This window comes from Argiope bruennichi, chromosome 8 (genome assembly GCF_947563725.1).
Source record: "Argiope bruennichi chromosome 8, qqArgBrue1.1, whole genome shotgun sequence".
In the NCBI taxonomy this organism is placed as follows: Eukaryota; Metazoa; Arthropoda; class Arachnida; order Araneae; family Araneidae; genus Argiope; species Argiope bruennichi.
In genome coordinates, this window is record NC_079158.1 from 64,237,672 (window position 1) to 64,256,881 (window position 19,210).

The following is a 19,210-nucleotide window of genomic DNA, read 5'->3' on the forward strand; positions in this document are numbered from 1 at the left end:
AACTTTCAAAAAAAAGAACTATAATTTCAATAAATTAAAAGATTTTCAAAGATAAGATTACCTCAGAGGAAAGTCAGAGGCTCTCAAGGGAAATCCTTGATTTCCAGAATAAGGCGCATTGCGCATACCAGGGCCACCTCGTCCAACACCTCGAGGGCTACGTGCTCCAGGACCACGTTCCATCATGTATTCCACTTTAAGAAAACTTCCTTCAAATTCGTAACCGTTCAACTGATTAAATGCCCTTAAGACAAAAATAAATATTTAGATACGATGTTCTTTTCTAGCATTTTTTACTTTGATAAATGAACAATTAAATGATTTTTCATTGAGAGATTTTATAAAACGCATTCAACACAGATGCAATTCTAAAAATTGTTGCCTTAAAAATGAATTTAATTTTTTAAAACTTCCATAATGTTCTATATTATCTTTTATAACAAAAGGATTAACTTAATATTTAAAACAAAATTACTAACATACAAACCAAAAGAATATTTCAGAAGCAGCTAATAACTGTTTGAAATAACTTACTGTTGGGCTTGATCTTGAGTTTCATATGTTACAACAGCACTACAGAAATCCTCCGATTTTCCTGATCCTGAAACATCAATTTGCTTTAATTAATACTTTGAAAACAAACCCAAATATACTTTTAAAAGTATTTAGTGTATACTATTTGATACTCATATCACTGCATATAAAATTAAATATATATAATATTTAATACTTGTGTGTTAATCACATGCCTTTGGGAAGCAGTCAATAGAACAGGACATCTTTGGAAATTCTTTTGGCGAATAATCAATGGCATGTGATAATACATAAATACTTAATATTTATATTCAGAAGTATCACAATGGGAAGAATATTTTGATAAATTGGTTTAACCCTTAGTGGAACATTAAATTCAAAAAAAAATCATATAGATGAAATTATATATCCTGGTATTAAAATAGTTTACCTCTGAAAAAAAATTTATTGCTTTTAATTACCTCAAAATTGGGTGGGACAAATACGTCTTGCTGTCCCTCAAGGGATTTTAGTATGCCCTGAAACCCATCAGTGATTCATATCATTGTTTGTTATTTCTTATTTATACTGGGAGAATGTAACATGTTTCCTGCAATATTTTCTTAAAATATCTCTAATGCAAATGTAACTAACTGATAGTAATAGAAAGCTTTTTCCCCTCCATCAACTCTCAAATCCGATATCTTGCTTTATATTATCTTAATGGCTGTCAGGAAAAAATAGCCACCCAGATTCCATAATAAAATATTATCCTCCAGGTAATATTCATTGTCAGTACATGTGTTTATAACTATTGAGAATTCTGATAACGAAAAAATTTTAAAGTCCATAAGGTTTGTTCAGAGTCAACAGCTTGAAATAGCTACGACTACTATACAACCAATCTTTGAGGAACAGAGGAATAATTTTATAAAAAAAAATTTTTTAATTTCAGTAGTTAATACAGAAATTCATTTTTGAAGAATGAATTTTTAAAACAAATATTTTTTGAATCCTAGATTTGTTTTGTACCAAATATTCATTTAAAAAGTCAGTCACTTTATTTACACTACATACAAAGAATTTCACAATACGAAAAAACAAATTAAAAAATTAAGAATTTCAAATAATTTTAATAATTTTTTTTATTAAAAAACATTCAAATATGTTAAAATACTTTGTCAAGAATAAACAGCAAGTTTGTTAAAAAACCTCTTTAAAAAAGGTAAGACAAAAGCTGTCCCGTCGCATCTTCAAAGGGTTAAAAAATTAACCCTTTTGGGATTCGTAATAAGCTGTTTTATCAATTGTGAATCACTGGGAGAATCATATTAATAAAAAATGTATGGATGTTAATGAATAAGGAACTTTTGACAAAAATTGATATTGAAATTCATAATTCTTTATAAATAAAACTTCATTCTGCAGAATGTTACAGCTCAAACAGGCTACAGAATCTAATAATTTTATTAATTGTGTATTTTTATTAAAATATATTAGAATAATAATAAAAAATGTCAGCAAAGACATTTATGTTAAAAAGATGATAAACAATGCATGTTGTTGAAATGTGCACATGAAATTTATCTAAAAGTGACAGTCCAACATTAATATTCACAGTTTGGGAAGCCAAGAAAGCTACAAGGGGCATTTTCTTGGAGCAAGACTGTGAGAGGCATTTACATAAAAAAGGCATTTACATAAAACAGAACAAAAAAACTGATTTGATAAACATTCATTAAATTAGAAAAATACTAAAATATTAAGCAATCAAAAATAACTAAATAGGTATGCATGAAATAAAATCAATAAAATAAAAATGTAGTTAAACTGCTATTATGAAAATTCATTCATTAATAGCAATTTATCATTTGATATTCACAGTTTGGGAAGCCAAGAAAACTATGAAGTATTTCTTGGAGCAAGACTGTGACAATTATAATGATAATAATGTATGTAATTTTTTAAATCTGGATACCTAGAATAATACAATTATTTTTTTCTCCAGTACCATAGCTTTTTCAAAAACATTTTTAGCAGTCAAATTAAAAGAAAAAATTTGTACACAACCGTAACAAAGAATAGATAATTGTATATTGTACTGTATGATTGATTAATGATAACTTGCGAAATTCATATTAAATTTTAAAAATCTACAGCTGTGTATTTCAGCACTATAAATCTGTTACATTATTTATCGACATACTTTAAGTAGACGTTCTCTCGTCAAACAGTGAACGATTTTTTATAATTCGCATGTAAAATTACTTCTGCATAAATCAGCTACAACTTTTGAACTAATTTGATACTTTGTAGAAAAAAAAACTTTTGATAAAAATTCTGCATCTTAATAACAATATGTGCAAAATTAATTTAGTCATTTCCAACTTAAGATGGGATAACAGCTAATTTCAAAAGGTTTAGATTTAACTTTTATTGCACAAATAAGTTTACAGTTTTAAATGCAAAGAAACAAGAAATTTGACAACTTATTAATGGCAATTACATATATTTTTCACATTCATTTAGAAATTTTATTAACAAAATACATAAAAAGGAAGCAAATAAAACAATATTCACTAGTAATATCCAAATTTATACAGCTAATTAAATTTGAAGTCAGATTACAACACATAGAGCTTCATTTCTTAAAAATAAAAATTGTGAAATTTGACTTGCCTCGTTCACACTGAAGAACATTCCCAAATGTGTTGAACAGGCTTTTAACTTCATCCCAGGGCACATGAGCAACAATATTGCTTACTTGAAGTTTATTTGTTCTATTTCTGCAATAAAATTTTAAGACATTAAAACTAGATACATATAAATGATTCCTTTCAAATTAAAAGCATCCCAAATATAATACAAAATACAGATACAAAGAAAATTATAAAAATTATGAATTTAAAAATACCATCAAGTAATTTATTAATTAAAACAGTTGTAACAATTTGATAAAGGGCATCAGAAAATGCAATATTTCTTCAAAAATATTTTTATCATTTAATGCCTGTTCAGATAGTTTTTAACAGCAAGGATTGTGGAAAATTAATTTGATCTTTTAAAGTTAGAATTGAGCTTAAACCTACAGACATATTTTGGTTCCTATATGATCAGAATGGAAAACCAATGGACAGTCATGTAAAAACTATTATAACCCATACAAGTAATTTTTCCCCTTTAAAGGTTGAAAATGCATGTTACAGAAAACTGAATTACTGAGAAATTATAAACATTTCTAACAAAAAGAATTGCCATGATTAAATCAGAAAACTTATCTACAAGATATTAAAAATTATGGCTAGTTTTAAATTACCAGATTATACAAGTTCTATAAAAGAATCACCAAACTAATGACATTCAATCTAAATAACATGCTAAAAGTTACCCTATAGAAATATAGAATACTTGGATTCTTTTTAATGAAATCTTTTAAGGTAATAAAAATAAAGGAAAGGATAAAACAAAAAATATATCCAATTTGAATAATTTAAATTAATGGAGTATTATGTATGATTTCATAAGGAATCTACTTATAATATAGATGAATGCATGTTTTGTACATGAGTTAGTGCTCTAAAAGCTAGAGCATTTGATCTAAAACTACCAAATTGAACCTGAATATAAACAGTGAGGGATATGACAAAAAATGCTGTTATTCCCAAACTACCAAGTTTGATGCATACAAAGAAATTTTTTAAAATTTTTAATTGAATATTAAGAAAAACTGACATTTTTCTGCAATAACTACTAAAAATATTACAGTAAAAAAAATCTCATTTTAAAATTAAAAAAAAATATTAAAATTTGAAAGATTAGAATTTTAAATTTCTACTTTTTTTAAGCATTTATAAATATGAACATTAATCAAAATAAACTAAACTTTTGTACTCAATTTCAGTACAAAACTTCAATACGCAAGATTATGTAAATATTGCATCAATCATTGTTTTCCCGAGAGTAACAATTTTCAGATAATTTACTAAAAGAATGTCTGCATTAAATCATCATGTTATATTCTTTTAATATTCACTGTATTCCCTAGGATTTACTAAAAACCTTTGTTCATATAAATTATAGTAAACATCAGTAAAATATAATTTAAAAAAATTTGGAATAATTACAGTTTTATTTTTGTCAAAAAAGTTTAATACCTCTTCAATTTTGCAATCATACTTGGCACAGTGACTACCAACTATGAAACTAACACAATTATTAATATTTAGGATATCAAATAAGAGTTCTCAGAGAAAAGTATAAAACCAAATCAAATAGGAACAATAAGAGTTCTCCGAGAAAAGTATAAAACCAAATCAAATAGGAACAGAATCGGCTAGTGGCACCAGAAACTTACAGAATGCCTATTTAGTCAGCATATTTCAACTTAATTACAGAAACTATTTGAAATATGTCAATGAACACTAATGAATTGCTGTCATTTTCATAAATAATAACTATATTCCTAATCACCATAAAGAAGAAAGTAAGGGGAATAGCCTATAATTAGCATTTTCTTGTTACTTCTCTATAATAAAAATTGTTCAAAAATTAAAAATTTAATTTTGCAGACAGCAAGGATTTAAAAGTAATATGAATCAGTTTTTTTAAAAATATTACCAACAATTAAAAAATCCATTTTGCAAAAAATAGAACTGACCGATATTAATAGTCAGAATAAATACTGAAAATGTTTGAAAAAAGATGAATAATTTATAGTTTAAAGCAGTAATTCAAAAGTACATAGTGAAGTCGTCTCCATACCCCAATATGGAATTCTATTTTCCAATTGGGCTTTGTGAATCTTATTGAAAAGTAAAAACAGGAAGTGAAGGCAGAAAGAATAAAATGAGTTTTTCCCATTTAAAATACGAATCTCCAACTGTCAACAGCAAGTTATTTTCCTTTAGATACAACTCTACGGCGGTTACTTCACAATAAAGTGCCTGATCGTTCAATTACAATGTACTGCAAGTATATTTAAAAAGTGCGAAAATATTTTCTTTGCAATAGCAATGGAAATTTATCCAATTTCTAGGTGAAGAGTATCGCGGCAAGACAACAGCCGAAGCTGATTAATTTCATTTGTAAACAATAGTTTTGTAAATAAAAATTTCAAAAAACTACTTTACCACAACTCGAAAATGATACAAATGACGCCGTTTTAGAGTCAACAGCTTGTGAAAACGGAGATTACATTAGTGGTATCAATTGCTGCTAAATTCTTTAAAATTCAAATTCAAATTATGAAGTATCAATAAAAACTGTTATCTATGAAAAGAAACAACGCCATTTTTATCTCCACTACGTTTAAAAAAATTTGTTTATCCATACAATTAACTTGTAACGGTGACATTATTCGGCGCAATTCGGATCCGCCCGGTTCAATCGAGCAAAAATAATTTAAATATTTAAATTTCAAAAGCTGGTACGTTATTTAAAAATTACGTTTGAACTTCTTGCTATAAAAATATGCTGCCCAAATATGTCAAATTACATGCTGATTTAGTATGTGGCGAATGCTAATTGACATTTATCTGAATTTTTAATTAACAATGCAATTATAAATTGATCAAATTTACACAATATACCAATTCTTGAACATAAAATTTCAAAATATTACCTTGATTCTAGACTCCGCATATTTTACTTTTTATCTATTAACCAATTAAAACGGAAAAAAGTTTTGAATTGCAATAGAATTCTAAAGAAATGCCTTAGAAATATGTTGCCATGCACAAAAAACGCACAACAAATGCGCGAGATTAGAGGGTAAAATAAAAACTCGTCACGCGAGTCAATTATTTGCATTTCATACCATACCATAAAAGATGGCAACATGTTAAGCATAAATTACTGTTTTTGCCAGGGCTGCTTACACTCCCGGACTTGCATCGAAATATTAATTATTTAAAATATAATTCTTAACAAATCAATCGCCCTTTATAAAATGACAATCATGATCATTTTGTGAAAATTTCCACTTTAAGGCTGGGGGATCGGTTTTAGAAATTTTATATGCAATCAATCAAGATTTTCCATCTAGAATATATTTATAAATTTTTATTCATGAATATTATTACCAATTACTAGCATTAGCTTTGGAACTAATTTTTGAACTTTTTCGAAAAACTAGGACAGTCACTCGGTTAATATTTATTTTACCTGAAGGTTTTATTCGATTCACGTATTGTTTGGGGTTCCCAGAAATTTAATTTGTGCATTCTGACATTAACATATTGGACATTTTGGGAAACAAATCAGTAACATCTATGGACGAGATGCTTTTCAAATGCATCTCAAAAAATGGACAGGGATTGTTTGGTAGTACAGAATCGCATAAAAAGCATATGAGAATACTGTTAAATTGCCTTGCATTTAATAACCTCAATTCTAAACCAAATTTCAGCAGATATTTCGCATTTCTATTAAGTGAAAAAGAATCTAGAAAATAAAAATGAAGTTTCCTTATTTAGTCTGCGTCATAAGAGATTTCCGGCGTCTAGAGCGTTCTATAATATTAATTTCTATTCCAGAGAAAAACCTATTCACAGTAACCATTTTCAGAAGTTACTCAATTTATTATAGGAATTTTTTTCCTATTACTGTAAATAACTAATTGATTATAGAAGTATATTTTATATGCAAAATTTGAAGCGTTTTAAAACATTAATATGTACCAATGTAGTCGAAATAACTTGGTCGCATTTTCCAAAAAAATAGTAACTGCATTGAATGCTCGATTACATCCATTAATATAATTATTTTGTATTCAAAGTAAGAAGTAAAAGAAAACCTCGCTTTCCCATTAGGAACTTTCAAACGCAACATCAGTCATGGTATTTCATTTACAGTAATTTATAATTCATTTAAAAATAAATAATCCCAATATTAAACAGCCATATTTTTTTTATTTTTTTTTTTTTTTGAGTTGCGCTAACAAAATGCATTTTTACAGAATAGTAGAAATGTAAGCTATTTCAAAATACGTAATTTGAAACATTATACTCCAAACAAAAGACAAATATCTAACAATATTTTGTCTTCGTTTCATAAACTAACGAAGCACTTTTCAACAAAATAAATTTTAATAATGATTATCAATTAAGTAGAAAGCTAATTCTTCCGGCATTTTCATAATTAACACTTTAATGCTCATTAAAAAAATCAATTATACAACAAAGATAAAGGATTAGTTCAAATGATGCATTTTTCACGAGAGTCCCAACTCTGTAGTTATAATATGTATCTGCTACATCGTTGGATACAAAATGACGTGAAATCAGAGACTTCAAAGGCTCAATTTGGAATACCGGTAAGACTAGTTCAGCATTTTGAATAGATTTAAAAATCTAACGGCGAAGGCAAAGAAAATTTAGTTGGAAATTTATAGACATGATTTATTTAACATAAAAACTTAGGGGCTAGTAATAAGATTTCTTTCAATAGGAAGAAACATCGTTAAAACTCCTCTTAAAATGTATAAGTAGGATATAGAATGTTATAATATTGCCAACATAACTTTTACTCGTGCATTTGTCGGAACCAATCGTTTCGCTACAAACACGAACCGAAAAACATGTTATTTATTAATAAACAAGCTGTTTTTATCCCAGAGGAAATGAAATTGGTAGTACAAAAACGATTCGCGCGTCTGTAGTTGATTTCAAATGCGGGACTATTTGATAGGATGTCACAATACACTATAATAGATTCCACCGTATTATGAAATAAAATCACATTTGACAAATTCAAACTCAGAAATCATGTTCCTGGTACGACAGGAAAAAATACACTATATTATTGCAATGGATATGTATCTATCCTAATCCTTAAGATTACATAACTAAAATGAAATTAAATATTTTCAGCAAAGTTTAATTCCACATAACTACAATTACAATATATGTGATACTCTTTTACCGTGGACTTTGAAAAATCGCTCAGAATTTGTTTTGACTAAAGGAACTCGAGTGGTTAAATATTCTTCGCGTATCCTATTAAAATGCTACATCGGCATTCAATTTTAAGTTGGAATTCCTTTTGCTATTAAGTTCGCGTCTCCGATATCCCCTTACGCAGTTCTAAGATGGATCTTCAACGAATATAATGCAATAGATAACGAGATTTAACGGAAGCAATTTTGCCACCAGGTTCAATAGACTCATTTGCAAATACGGCATCTCCAATCAGAAATCACGTTCATTTGTTGAATAAGGGAATTAACTTTGGAAGAATTCAATTGTAAACAGTGACCACGTAAAATGACAATTGGAATTGTTCGAAATACTCTCGTAACATGACTTTAATACGATTTTTAAATGTCTGCAAAAATGGGATTTTTAGAGTTCTGAAATTTTGAATTTTACTACTTTTTAATCATTTACTTCCTCTATACAATACTATTATTTAAAAATTTGAATTGTATTACATGTCATTAAAATTCTTTGAGTTTCATGTCATAATAAAATGTATGACATGCAATACAAAGCCATAGCTTATAGTAAAATTTCCATTAAGTAAAAAGAGTAAAATATTAATACATCAACACACATGAAATTAAAACCATTTATTTCACTATACAAACATTTTAAAATCTGAACGTGCGCAAGAAGCCAGATCTCAACATACTGCTAAGTATATTAACAGACTAGGTGTAAACAGACATTGCTTTAAAATTCTCCAAGATTTTAAGGTTTTTTTTATTCATTGCTTTAAAATTCTCCAAGATTTTAAGGTTTTTTTTATTCTGCTTTAACAATTTTATTAAACAGTTAATTTTCAGCATGTTACAAAACTTTTTTTTCCTCCCTTTCTTTACTGAAGAAAAGATCAATACATGAGATAATTTATTAAAAAAAATTGTAACCTGGCACCACTCGCCACAAAATATCCAATGCATTTGTATAACCAAAAAATCTATTGCAGATTTCCTGGTCTGATAATCATTCCATCGTAGCAAAGTGCACCAAATTGTAATTAAGATATTTTGCAAAATATATTAACCCTTTTTTTATCATATTAGTTTAGTAAGTTTTGATAGGTTTGGTTAGAATTTTCCCCATCTTGATAAGAAACCTGATATCTAATTCTCTTGTTGATTTACAAGAAATTATATGCAATTAAATATCTTTTTCAATTAAGTTTTATTTTCAATTTCCTAAGAAAAATGTTTAAGACTAAACAATACATTAAGTAGAAAAATTAGTGCAAAAATTAGTACAAAAAAGTTTGAATAGAAAAACATTCAGATCCAAACTTTACATTGAAAAGTCAAATATCAGTAATAAAGCTCAATGCTTTTTATTTCAGAAAATAACTTATACTTAACAAAACTTCAGAGCTGTTTAATATATAGGGTGGTTATAATTACACTTCACCTATAAGCAGCATCATACAACGCAAACGGGTGGACGGATTACAGCGGAATTTGGTATATAAACTATACACGAGATGCGCTCATGGAATTCCGAAAGAAAAAAAATTTAGTTCCAAAATGTTCAGAGGGTACCTTTTCCGGAAAAACATTAATTTTAAAACAATAAACAATCAAAATGAAATACAAAAACAATATTAACATTTATTGACAGTTTCTGATCACCTTGATATCGAAATATATTAAATAAAGGTAAGGTAAAAAATAACAGTACACTGTTCAAGAAAAATAGTTCAATTTGCAGAATCAAGAACAGATTAGGACGAAATTCACAAGACTAGCAGTTGTTACTCATATCCAGGATGACGTAGGGAAAGATGCTCCATGTGACCACCCTCATTCACCAGCAAAATTTCAGCAGCAGATCGTAACTGATGAGTTGTGATGCTTCGCACATAAAGCGTTAAGGAGTTCTTTAAGTCATTCAAAGTCGGAACAAGAATACCGTCATCATTAAAGCCGGAAACATCGACATAAAACATGACAGACTGCAAGCGTTCCTTATTCCAACCTGTTTTGCATAAACCTTCCTTTTCTTCGCAAACATGCAAATCTTGAAATTGTTTTCCTAGAATTGACAGCTTTTCCCAGTTTTACATTTTATTTAGTGGTCCCCTTTGTTTAGTGGTCAGACAATGTATGCAACTTTGGATACGCTTTTTTGGAATTCGTGAATTTCGATTGTTAACCCGGCAAAAGCTAAGAATTGATTCTGGAGCATACGCCGTAGAACACACCTTCATTCCTTCGACTACTCGTAATTAAATTAAATGGTAACATTTAAACATGAAGTTGTACATATGTTACTAGTATAGGTCAATGGCATTTGACTGGAAATGTAAATAGAAAAATACCCTTACCTGTGACGTTTCAATCCTTTTAATATGCAAGTAAAAAATGTTCACTCGGTTAAAACTGAAATTTTTTCTGTATAATGTAGTCTTTATAAAAAGTATCATGACAGTGATTGGCATCAATTTATAACTTACAAAATCTTGATATTCATGTCCTTACATCACGAAACAGAAAAACATTTATTAAAATTCAGGAATTGGCATTAAAATACAAATAATCCTTTTAGCAATTTCTTTTTTGAAGAGATAACAAGACATACAATGTGTAAGAAAACATCGTTTTCTATAAGTTCATCATTTATAAATCAATTCAAATAATCTTCTAACAAAAGATGTCTTGTAATACTTAATGCAAGATAAGTAACATTCAACTTTTATTGATGCCAATATTGAATTCATTCAATTAATATCACTGAAAAATTCAGATTCTTTTAATATGCTGGCATTTATATAGCACTATTCGTGCTTATGCATCTAAAAACACGAAAGTACAGTTCAATGATTACGTACAAATTATTTTAAGCAAAAGCCTGTAGATTATAGAATATAAAATAGGAATGAGAAAATGAATCCGATTTGAAGTGTCAGTTCATGAATCACTTTAGAGCTATATCAATCATTCTTCCGACTGTTTCGTTAATACATCATGAATTTCTCAATTTTAGTATCTCATGCAAAGAACATTTTTACTATTGTTATCAGTTTTTTAAAAAAGGAAAAGCTCTTCGAAAGCACTCTAATATCCTTAATATAGTTTAATCAAATACTTTAATTATCAGAATATTTAAACAAATGTAATATTTTTATTGTAAGATGAGTAACAATACAAAAGTTTTGAAATGAACTTCATGAACCAACTTTCGAAGTCGGCTATAGTACTATTTTATACACTTAAGCTTTTCACCATCCACAAAAAAGATAAAAATAACAACCCTCTCTACGCAATGTCGTTGTCATTTGCAATTAAAGTTACTAACGAGGAATCGTAATTATAAAAAAATAATATACTAATTGAGCAATTTGATTATCTCATAAATAACTATAAAACATGACATTCCACAAACAAGTGATCATCAAAATTAATTTTTTTAATAATTCAGTATGCAACAAATACAAACCTATTTACACGATCACCATTCCAACGTTCATTCGCATTGCGATTAATGGCGGGTGGATTATTTCGTAGCCATGGCGGACGGCTCTGCCACTGTGTGTCGAAAGCTGGATCTGGCCGGTGATGAGGATAATTTCCCGGGAAATCGCGATAATTTCCTTCCTGCCGACGCCCCAATGGTGGAACTTTGTCAAATGTCATCGGAATGTTATTAATATTGATTAACTTTCATTAACTACCTCAGCTCAAAAAACTTCCCACTTCCAAGTACTTACTTTTACCACAAACCGGCTAGCGCTCTCCAATATTCACAACAGTAATCGTACAAAAGAGCTTTTTCTACATACAACGCCCTCTAGCCGTACAGAAGCGAAATGCAACCAATGGAAAACAAGTTTTCTGACGTAAGTACAGGAACCAGCGAATGGGAGGCATTGATCTGTTTCAAGGTGAATATTAACTTATTCAACTTTTTCGGCATTTTTTTTTATTTTTGTAAATTAACAATGGAATATTAAAATACAAACCAAGTTATCCAGTTTTAAGTCGGCCAAATATATCGTTCCTAATAAGTATAAAAGTTAAATGCAACTAATTTTTAATAGTAATTCCTTAACAAGACCACGTGCTCATACAACGAAAACTAAAACGTGATACAACAAAGGCAATTCAGAAACTATATTTAACCGCATTAAAAAAAATGGGTTTCAGATATTTCCCAATAAGACGAAATGCACAGTAATCAACATAAAAAATTATATACAGTAATCAAGTCAAAAATTAAACAATATGAAACTCAAAATTATCGAAAGAAATTATACAATCATTTTATCGAGTTTCTTGAATTGCGAAGTCAATTACGAAATTTCAATCCAGTCTTCTTAAAAGAGAATTTGCTTCCATAAGTAAAATTAAATAGAGTAAAATCTGCATAACAAAACTATACTATTTTATTCTCAGTAAAAATTCCATAATCAAATATACTGATTTTAACATTTTCGCATACAATGATGTGCCTGATTCGAGAATCGAATTAATTTTAAATCTGCATTAAAGTGAAAATATTAGGTAATTTAAAATGCAAAAACCATTTAAACACGCCTTCAATATCTCAAATACCTTTATGTCATTATAGGAATTAATGATAAATGTCCCAAATAGAATGTGTCATCTAATTAAAAAGTTAAATTCATAGGCCAAGGGATTAAATTTTCTCTCTAATTTAGAAAGTTATATTTAGCAAATTTATACTTTAATATTATTTAGCAAAGTTATGTTATAATAAAAAAAGCAAAAGAGAATATGAAAGGAACAAAATACTTCAATTTTTGGAGTGCTAATGAAATTGGTGAAATTATTTGATTAAATAATAAAAAATTACTTTATCTTATAACTGAAGGTTTTCCAGTTTATATGGAATTTACCGATTATAAACACAAGATAGTAAAATCCTTCAATGTTATTTAATGCCAATAATTTTTTTTATTAACCACCTAAAATCTAAATGGAAAAAAATTTCATATGCATATCTAATTTTTAATTTTCCACAAAAAAATCTAAATAAGGAATTCATAAACTTTTAAAACAGGAAACCAATATGCCTAGCATGAGACATTTTACATTTTAAAATAAGATTGTCAAAAAATTCCCAAGGAAAAGATTGAAAATTTTAAGACCACCTTCTTTAATTGTACTGAACTTTTAAAATTGACTAAAAAAAAGAAAAAGAAATTCAATTCTATATTATTGAAAAAAAAATGTTAGCAATTTTAAACACTTGTATTAAATGGATCCCTAACAAATTTCTGAAATTCCTCTGATAATACACAATTTCAAATATTCCTAACATTTAAATAAACTGCATTTTCCAATTTAAATGAATAAATGAAATATAAAAGAATGACAATAAGGAAATAGATTCAAAATTTAAAAATGGATTACTTAATTTTATTCTTGATAATATATTACAAATTAGAGATATAGCTGCTTTTATTTTTAGTGGAAACTTTATAATTTAGTTTGTTATATTAAGAAGCATAAACACTATAAAAACAAGTAATGTTTAACCAATTCTTAACCATGGGGTTCAAAAGCCCCATTATCACAAATCGGTTAAATTTTGAAAAATATGGAGGAAAGATTAAGTTTCTTTCCAATTATGAAAATTTTGTTGGAGTGAAAGTATGAATTAAACAAAAATGATAGGATGCAGTATGAGTTGTATTAAGTTACCAATACAACATCAATCTCAGAAATGTGGAGGATCCCGAGCCAAACTTTAAAAATATCAGCCAAATCAATTACTTGTTAGGGATACAGTAAAAACTACATCTTGGAAATTTAGGATTATGTACTTCACTCAAATATAATTATCACAGAAGCATTTTGAATCATGATTATGAGTAAGATGTCAGCAGAGCTAGTGTCTTACCGTCAAAATTTCTGTTGACATCCAGAGATGGACATATTCAGAGAGAACACCAGACACTGGAGGCACGATATTTCATTAATCAGAATTAAGTCCTAAAAACTTAACTCTGCACTATAGAACAGAGCCATTTTAAGGAACCCAATAGTCATCCACTGGATGCGACTTGTACAATTTAACCAGAGTTGGCTCTTATGCCACTAAAACTCGTAATCAACTAGTCATCCCCTGTTCATTGAAAATTGATTTCATGATTATTTGGTAAAAACACCTTGGTTATGTATTTAGGTTTAAAAAAAAAAAATCTTCAAATAAACATAGTAAAAGTCAAGGTGTTTTTTTTTTTATGAGGCATAAACATTTAGATATTTCTTTGTTAAAAAAAAATAAGATACATTTTATAATTTTTTTTTATTTTCTCACTCCTTAATTTTAACATTTAAGATTTTAAATAAGAAACTTATCACCCTCGACAAAGTTGATATTGGACTCTCTGGAAGATCCCTTTTTCATCAAAATTATTCTTTTCTTCTGTTTCTTCTTTTTTGAAATCAATGCAAAATATTAAATGCAACTTTGTTCCAATTTTCTTTACAGAAAGGCACATATTAAAATACACAAATCAATTTAGGGTTAAAAAAAATAAGACAAGTTTTATAATTTTCTTTATTTTCACACTTCTTAATTTTAACATTTAAGATTTTAAATAAGAAACTTATCACCCTTCAAGGAAGTATATATATTGGACCTTTGGAAGATTGCTTATTCATCAGTTGTTGTTTTTTTTCTGTTTCTTCTATTTTGAAATCAATGGAAAGAAAAATACTAAATGCAACTCCGTTCTATTCTTCTTTACAGGAAGGCACATATTAAAATACATAAGAAATCAATTCAAAGTACAAATTATCTGTTTTTAATTTCTATTCAGATCTTAACAAATAAGAAAAATTTTATAAACAAAACTCAACAACATGTCTTGTAAATTACTTTCATAGTGGAAATTAACAAAATTAAATTTTACTTTCATTTAGCAGTACATTACTAAAGTTCAGACATTACAAAACAAAGGGATTTATAACTGATAAAGAATCTAATAATTTTTCTTTAAATTATAAACAAAATTATCATTACTACTATATTTGTACAAAATTTTAATTTACTGTAAACAGATTAAATGTTAATAACTAATCAATTCTTCCTCCAATTTTTTTCCAAATTTCAATTTTTAAATTTAAAATAAAATGTTGATTGATCAAATTTTTTAAAAAATTATGATTCTAGTACAGAAAAAGATAAAATAGTAAAATAAAAATTACTCTCAAAAGTAAACTATTTAAAATATCTTCAAAACCATGAATTTAAAATATTAGAATGCTTAATCAAAAGAATGCAATTTTTTACATTACTTCTAAATTAAAGAGAATTTAAGCATGCTAAATTTCATTTTAAATCATTTATGCATTTCATGGGGAGAAAGAAAAATATTTCAAATACATGCATTTTATTTTCTTTGAAGTATCCTAAAAGTAATGCATTATTTTCAAATGATTGACAATTTTTTTTCACCAAAGAGGAGAGGATTTTCTTAATTCTAAAACCAATATTGTGTCAAATCCTTTTGCAGTTATTCATCTAATTAAAAATTAAATGCAATTTTATTTTTCGCTCCTGTTTAGACAACATTACTCATTAGTACAGTTTAGAACAATTTCAATGAATGTGCCAAAAGGAATCCCTGTTAACAAATTCATGCTAGCAATTCTTAAAAATATTTTATTCACATCTGAAAACTTTTACATATATTTTAAATTTTATATAATAATTGCTAACCGCACTTTTCATTCCTGGGCCTGGGTTTAAACCTTATTTTAAAGGTGCGGCCTGCAATCCAACACCGATTTTGATAAATAAGGCAAAAAATTACTCGATACAAATCGCTTAGTATATTAACAAGTAAAATTATTTATAATAAAATAAAATTCTGTTAAATAAGAAAGAAACTCTTACCGCTCAAATACCATGATACGAATGCTTATAACTTAAAAAGACAGTATGAGAGCAATCTCAACTAGAGAGCAATGCCGTGCAAGAAATGCCACTAACTCACGTACACGTTAACATTGGCGCCAAGTGAACCTAACATCTAACTTTGGCTGGCTAGTGGTTGCCAGATTGTACGCTTTATCGCTTTTGGATAGTTTCCAACAAATATTCAGAAGATAAAAGTCGTAGACCTTTCTTTACTCTGCAATTCGGAAGAGAAAAAATTCTATTGAACAGAAAAGCAGTAGTATGGAGTTAATGCTTACCATTCCAATTAAAGAAAAATTCATGATCATGCATCCATATAAAATATTTCGTTGATATTAGGACAATTATAATGAATCACTTATAAAAAATACTATTTGTTTTACATTGCAATATGTATTAATTTTTCCCAGTGTGAATTCGAGAGATGAAAATATTTAAAATCACCAACATAAAAAAAAAAAAATCAATTCAATTCCTTTACTTCTCGTGCAAGTAAATGAAACTACGCTACATGCCATTTTCAGTAATATTTATTAATCTTGAAATTCGATAAATATTTTCATTAAAGAATATTTTATGCTGAAATTCAAATTGAACAATTTCTTCTCACATGCAAGAGCGCTAAATTTATACTTGACTGTTTCGATTGATTGCTTTATAGTCGAATTATTTTTCATACAAAACTGTATGAAAACTCTAGAGCTCTACAGGAAAATGTTTTCATATATGCACATCTATATAAACACAGAAACAGGACAAAAAAAATATCACCAGTGTGCAAATTTTAAAATAGAAACTTTATTCTGAAATACTAACAGGCTCAACACCACAAAAAATAAAGATCAATTGAAACTCTAGTTTGAAACATCTGATAATATTTTAGACTTGATTTGACTCTCTTGGCATTCTCTGACTTGATTGCATCCTGTATTTTACAAAACTAATACGAGCCTAAATACATTGTTATCCATTGCTCCACTGTTCGTAAAAGCATTACTAATAAACTTTAAAATTCTGCATTTATTTTTCCTTAAGCGCACAAAAAAGCATTAAAATATTCACAATCTTTAAATATTTTATTACAAAATTATGTTAAAGATTCTAAATAAATGGAAGACAAAATTGCATAAAAAAAATAAAGTTCAAAATCACCACTTTCGTTAAGACTAACAGTTTGCCATATAAATATTTTCAAGGTCTTTTTAATCGTGCAATTTACAAACAGTATGCCAGTCTATAAGCGTTATCCTATTAAAAACGAACTTAAGTTAAAAATTAAAGCGTTCATGGAAATATCCTACGACCATGAAGTATGAACGCAAGACTAACAAATGTTCGTGGCCACGTGGTTTTTGACTTGAAGATTAGGGTTATCTTAACGTCCCAGATATAAAGCCGTCCAGTGAAAATTCGATGCATAGTGCTATGATTCATACGATTCTTTTTAACTGAACAACTATTTGTATGCGCCTAAATCGAAAAAAAATTGTAAAATTTGCATTCAAAATAAGTTAAAAAAATTCTCACTTAGGTTAAATTTTAAAATTTACTTATAGTTAATATTATACAGTAACATACTAGTAATGTAAATTCAATGTAAATTTTAAAACAGAATTCTCGAAAATCATTTTAGATCTCTTAAGCATCAAATCTCAAATATTTGCATACAGAAAGGATTTTAAAAATGAAATTCCTCCCCTCCCGTTAATTAAACTGTTAGCTATTGTTAAATTTCAAAATAACGTTTATTTACCAAAAATTCAAGAATAATCTTGAACTGTTGGTAAAAATATCGAGAAAGCATGCCCATTTCAAAATTTGAAGGTACTTTCAATATAAAATGCATCAATATGTTGAATTTTTTAAATTGTTTATAAAATTGCAAGCATTTATTTCAAAAGTCATGAATGACTTAACTATGCTGCACGTACACATCTTCACAAAAAGAAAATTAATAAAAAAAGTGGGAAGGGAAATTTATAGAAAGCTTATATTTAATAAAAATCTGTATGTGGAAACCTTAGAAAAAAAAATCGTGTCACAAAAACAAAAAATAAATGCGATGTTAAATATCAAACGTTAGGCCTAAGCAAATGTACATTCTTAATAAGTAAATTTTCTTATGCGTAATGCTTAGTGCAAGTTATTAGCCATAAAGATTATTGAAAAGTTTCATGTTAATTAAAAAGATGCAATACAAGCAATTTTAATTCTTAGACTATTTTGTTTTAATATAAAACTTGCAGACTTTCTTTGAAAATTTTATTTGCATTTAAATCAACTTTTTTTGTGGTTGGGAGGAGAAATAAATAGTTACGATATCGGTTTTACTGCTAAAGAGCAGAAAAAAGTCGTTTGAAAACTATGTACAAGCAATATACGTATTTGTAAGATGAGTGCGGTATTGTATGAATTATGAATCAATATTAAGTCCACCGATTTACTGTCGATCAGAGAATGGCCATGAAACAGAAATTGTTATCGATCGTTTAAATATAGCTCTAAAAATAGTAGGCTCGAGTCAACAGTTCACAGAGCGTAATAACAGAATAAAATGTAGGACAAAGTTTTTTTTTTTTTCCCCTCTCCAATGTTAGACAAGAACTAAATTGTTATGATGTGACTACAACTATACTTTAACAGTTTGTATTGTTACAATATCTAGCATGGATAATTCCGATATGATTAAGTTTTACCAGTATACTGATGTCTATTGGAGAATATGGTTACAAGAAATATAAATATTCCCAATAATAATCCAGCTATGATTCATCCATTATTATAAACTTTATTTTTGGATCATATACAATCTTTGAACACAATAGACATTTTTGAAT

At 27.8% G+C, this 19,210-nt stretch overlaps 1 protein-coding gene across 6 annotated transcripts in view; it reads right to left on the reverse strand.

Moving 5' to 3' along the window:
* The window catches only part of LOC129980576 (insulin-like growth factor 2 mRNA-binding protein 1), a 158,263-nt gene that overhangs the window by 9,239 nt on the left and 129,814 nt on the right, over positions 1-19,210 (reverse strand). For 4 of the 6 annotated variants that reach the window (XM_056090946.1, XM_056090945.1, XM_056090949.1 and 1 more), the window contains exons 3-5: positions 3,193-3,299; positions 535-601; positions 62-244 (exon numbers count right to left, since the gene is read on the reverse strand). In XM_056090946.1, the coding sequence (XP_055946921.1) occupies positions 62-244; positions 535-601; positions 3,193-3,299 (357 nt within the window). Of the gene's footprint in view, positions 1-61; positions 245-534; positions 602-3,192; positions 3,300-11,918; positions 12,239-16,349; positions 16,470-19,210 lie in introns of those variants that run through there. The other 2 variants (XM_056090950.1, XM_056090947.1) reach the window with 2 other exon arrangements.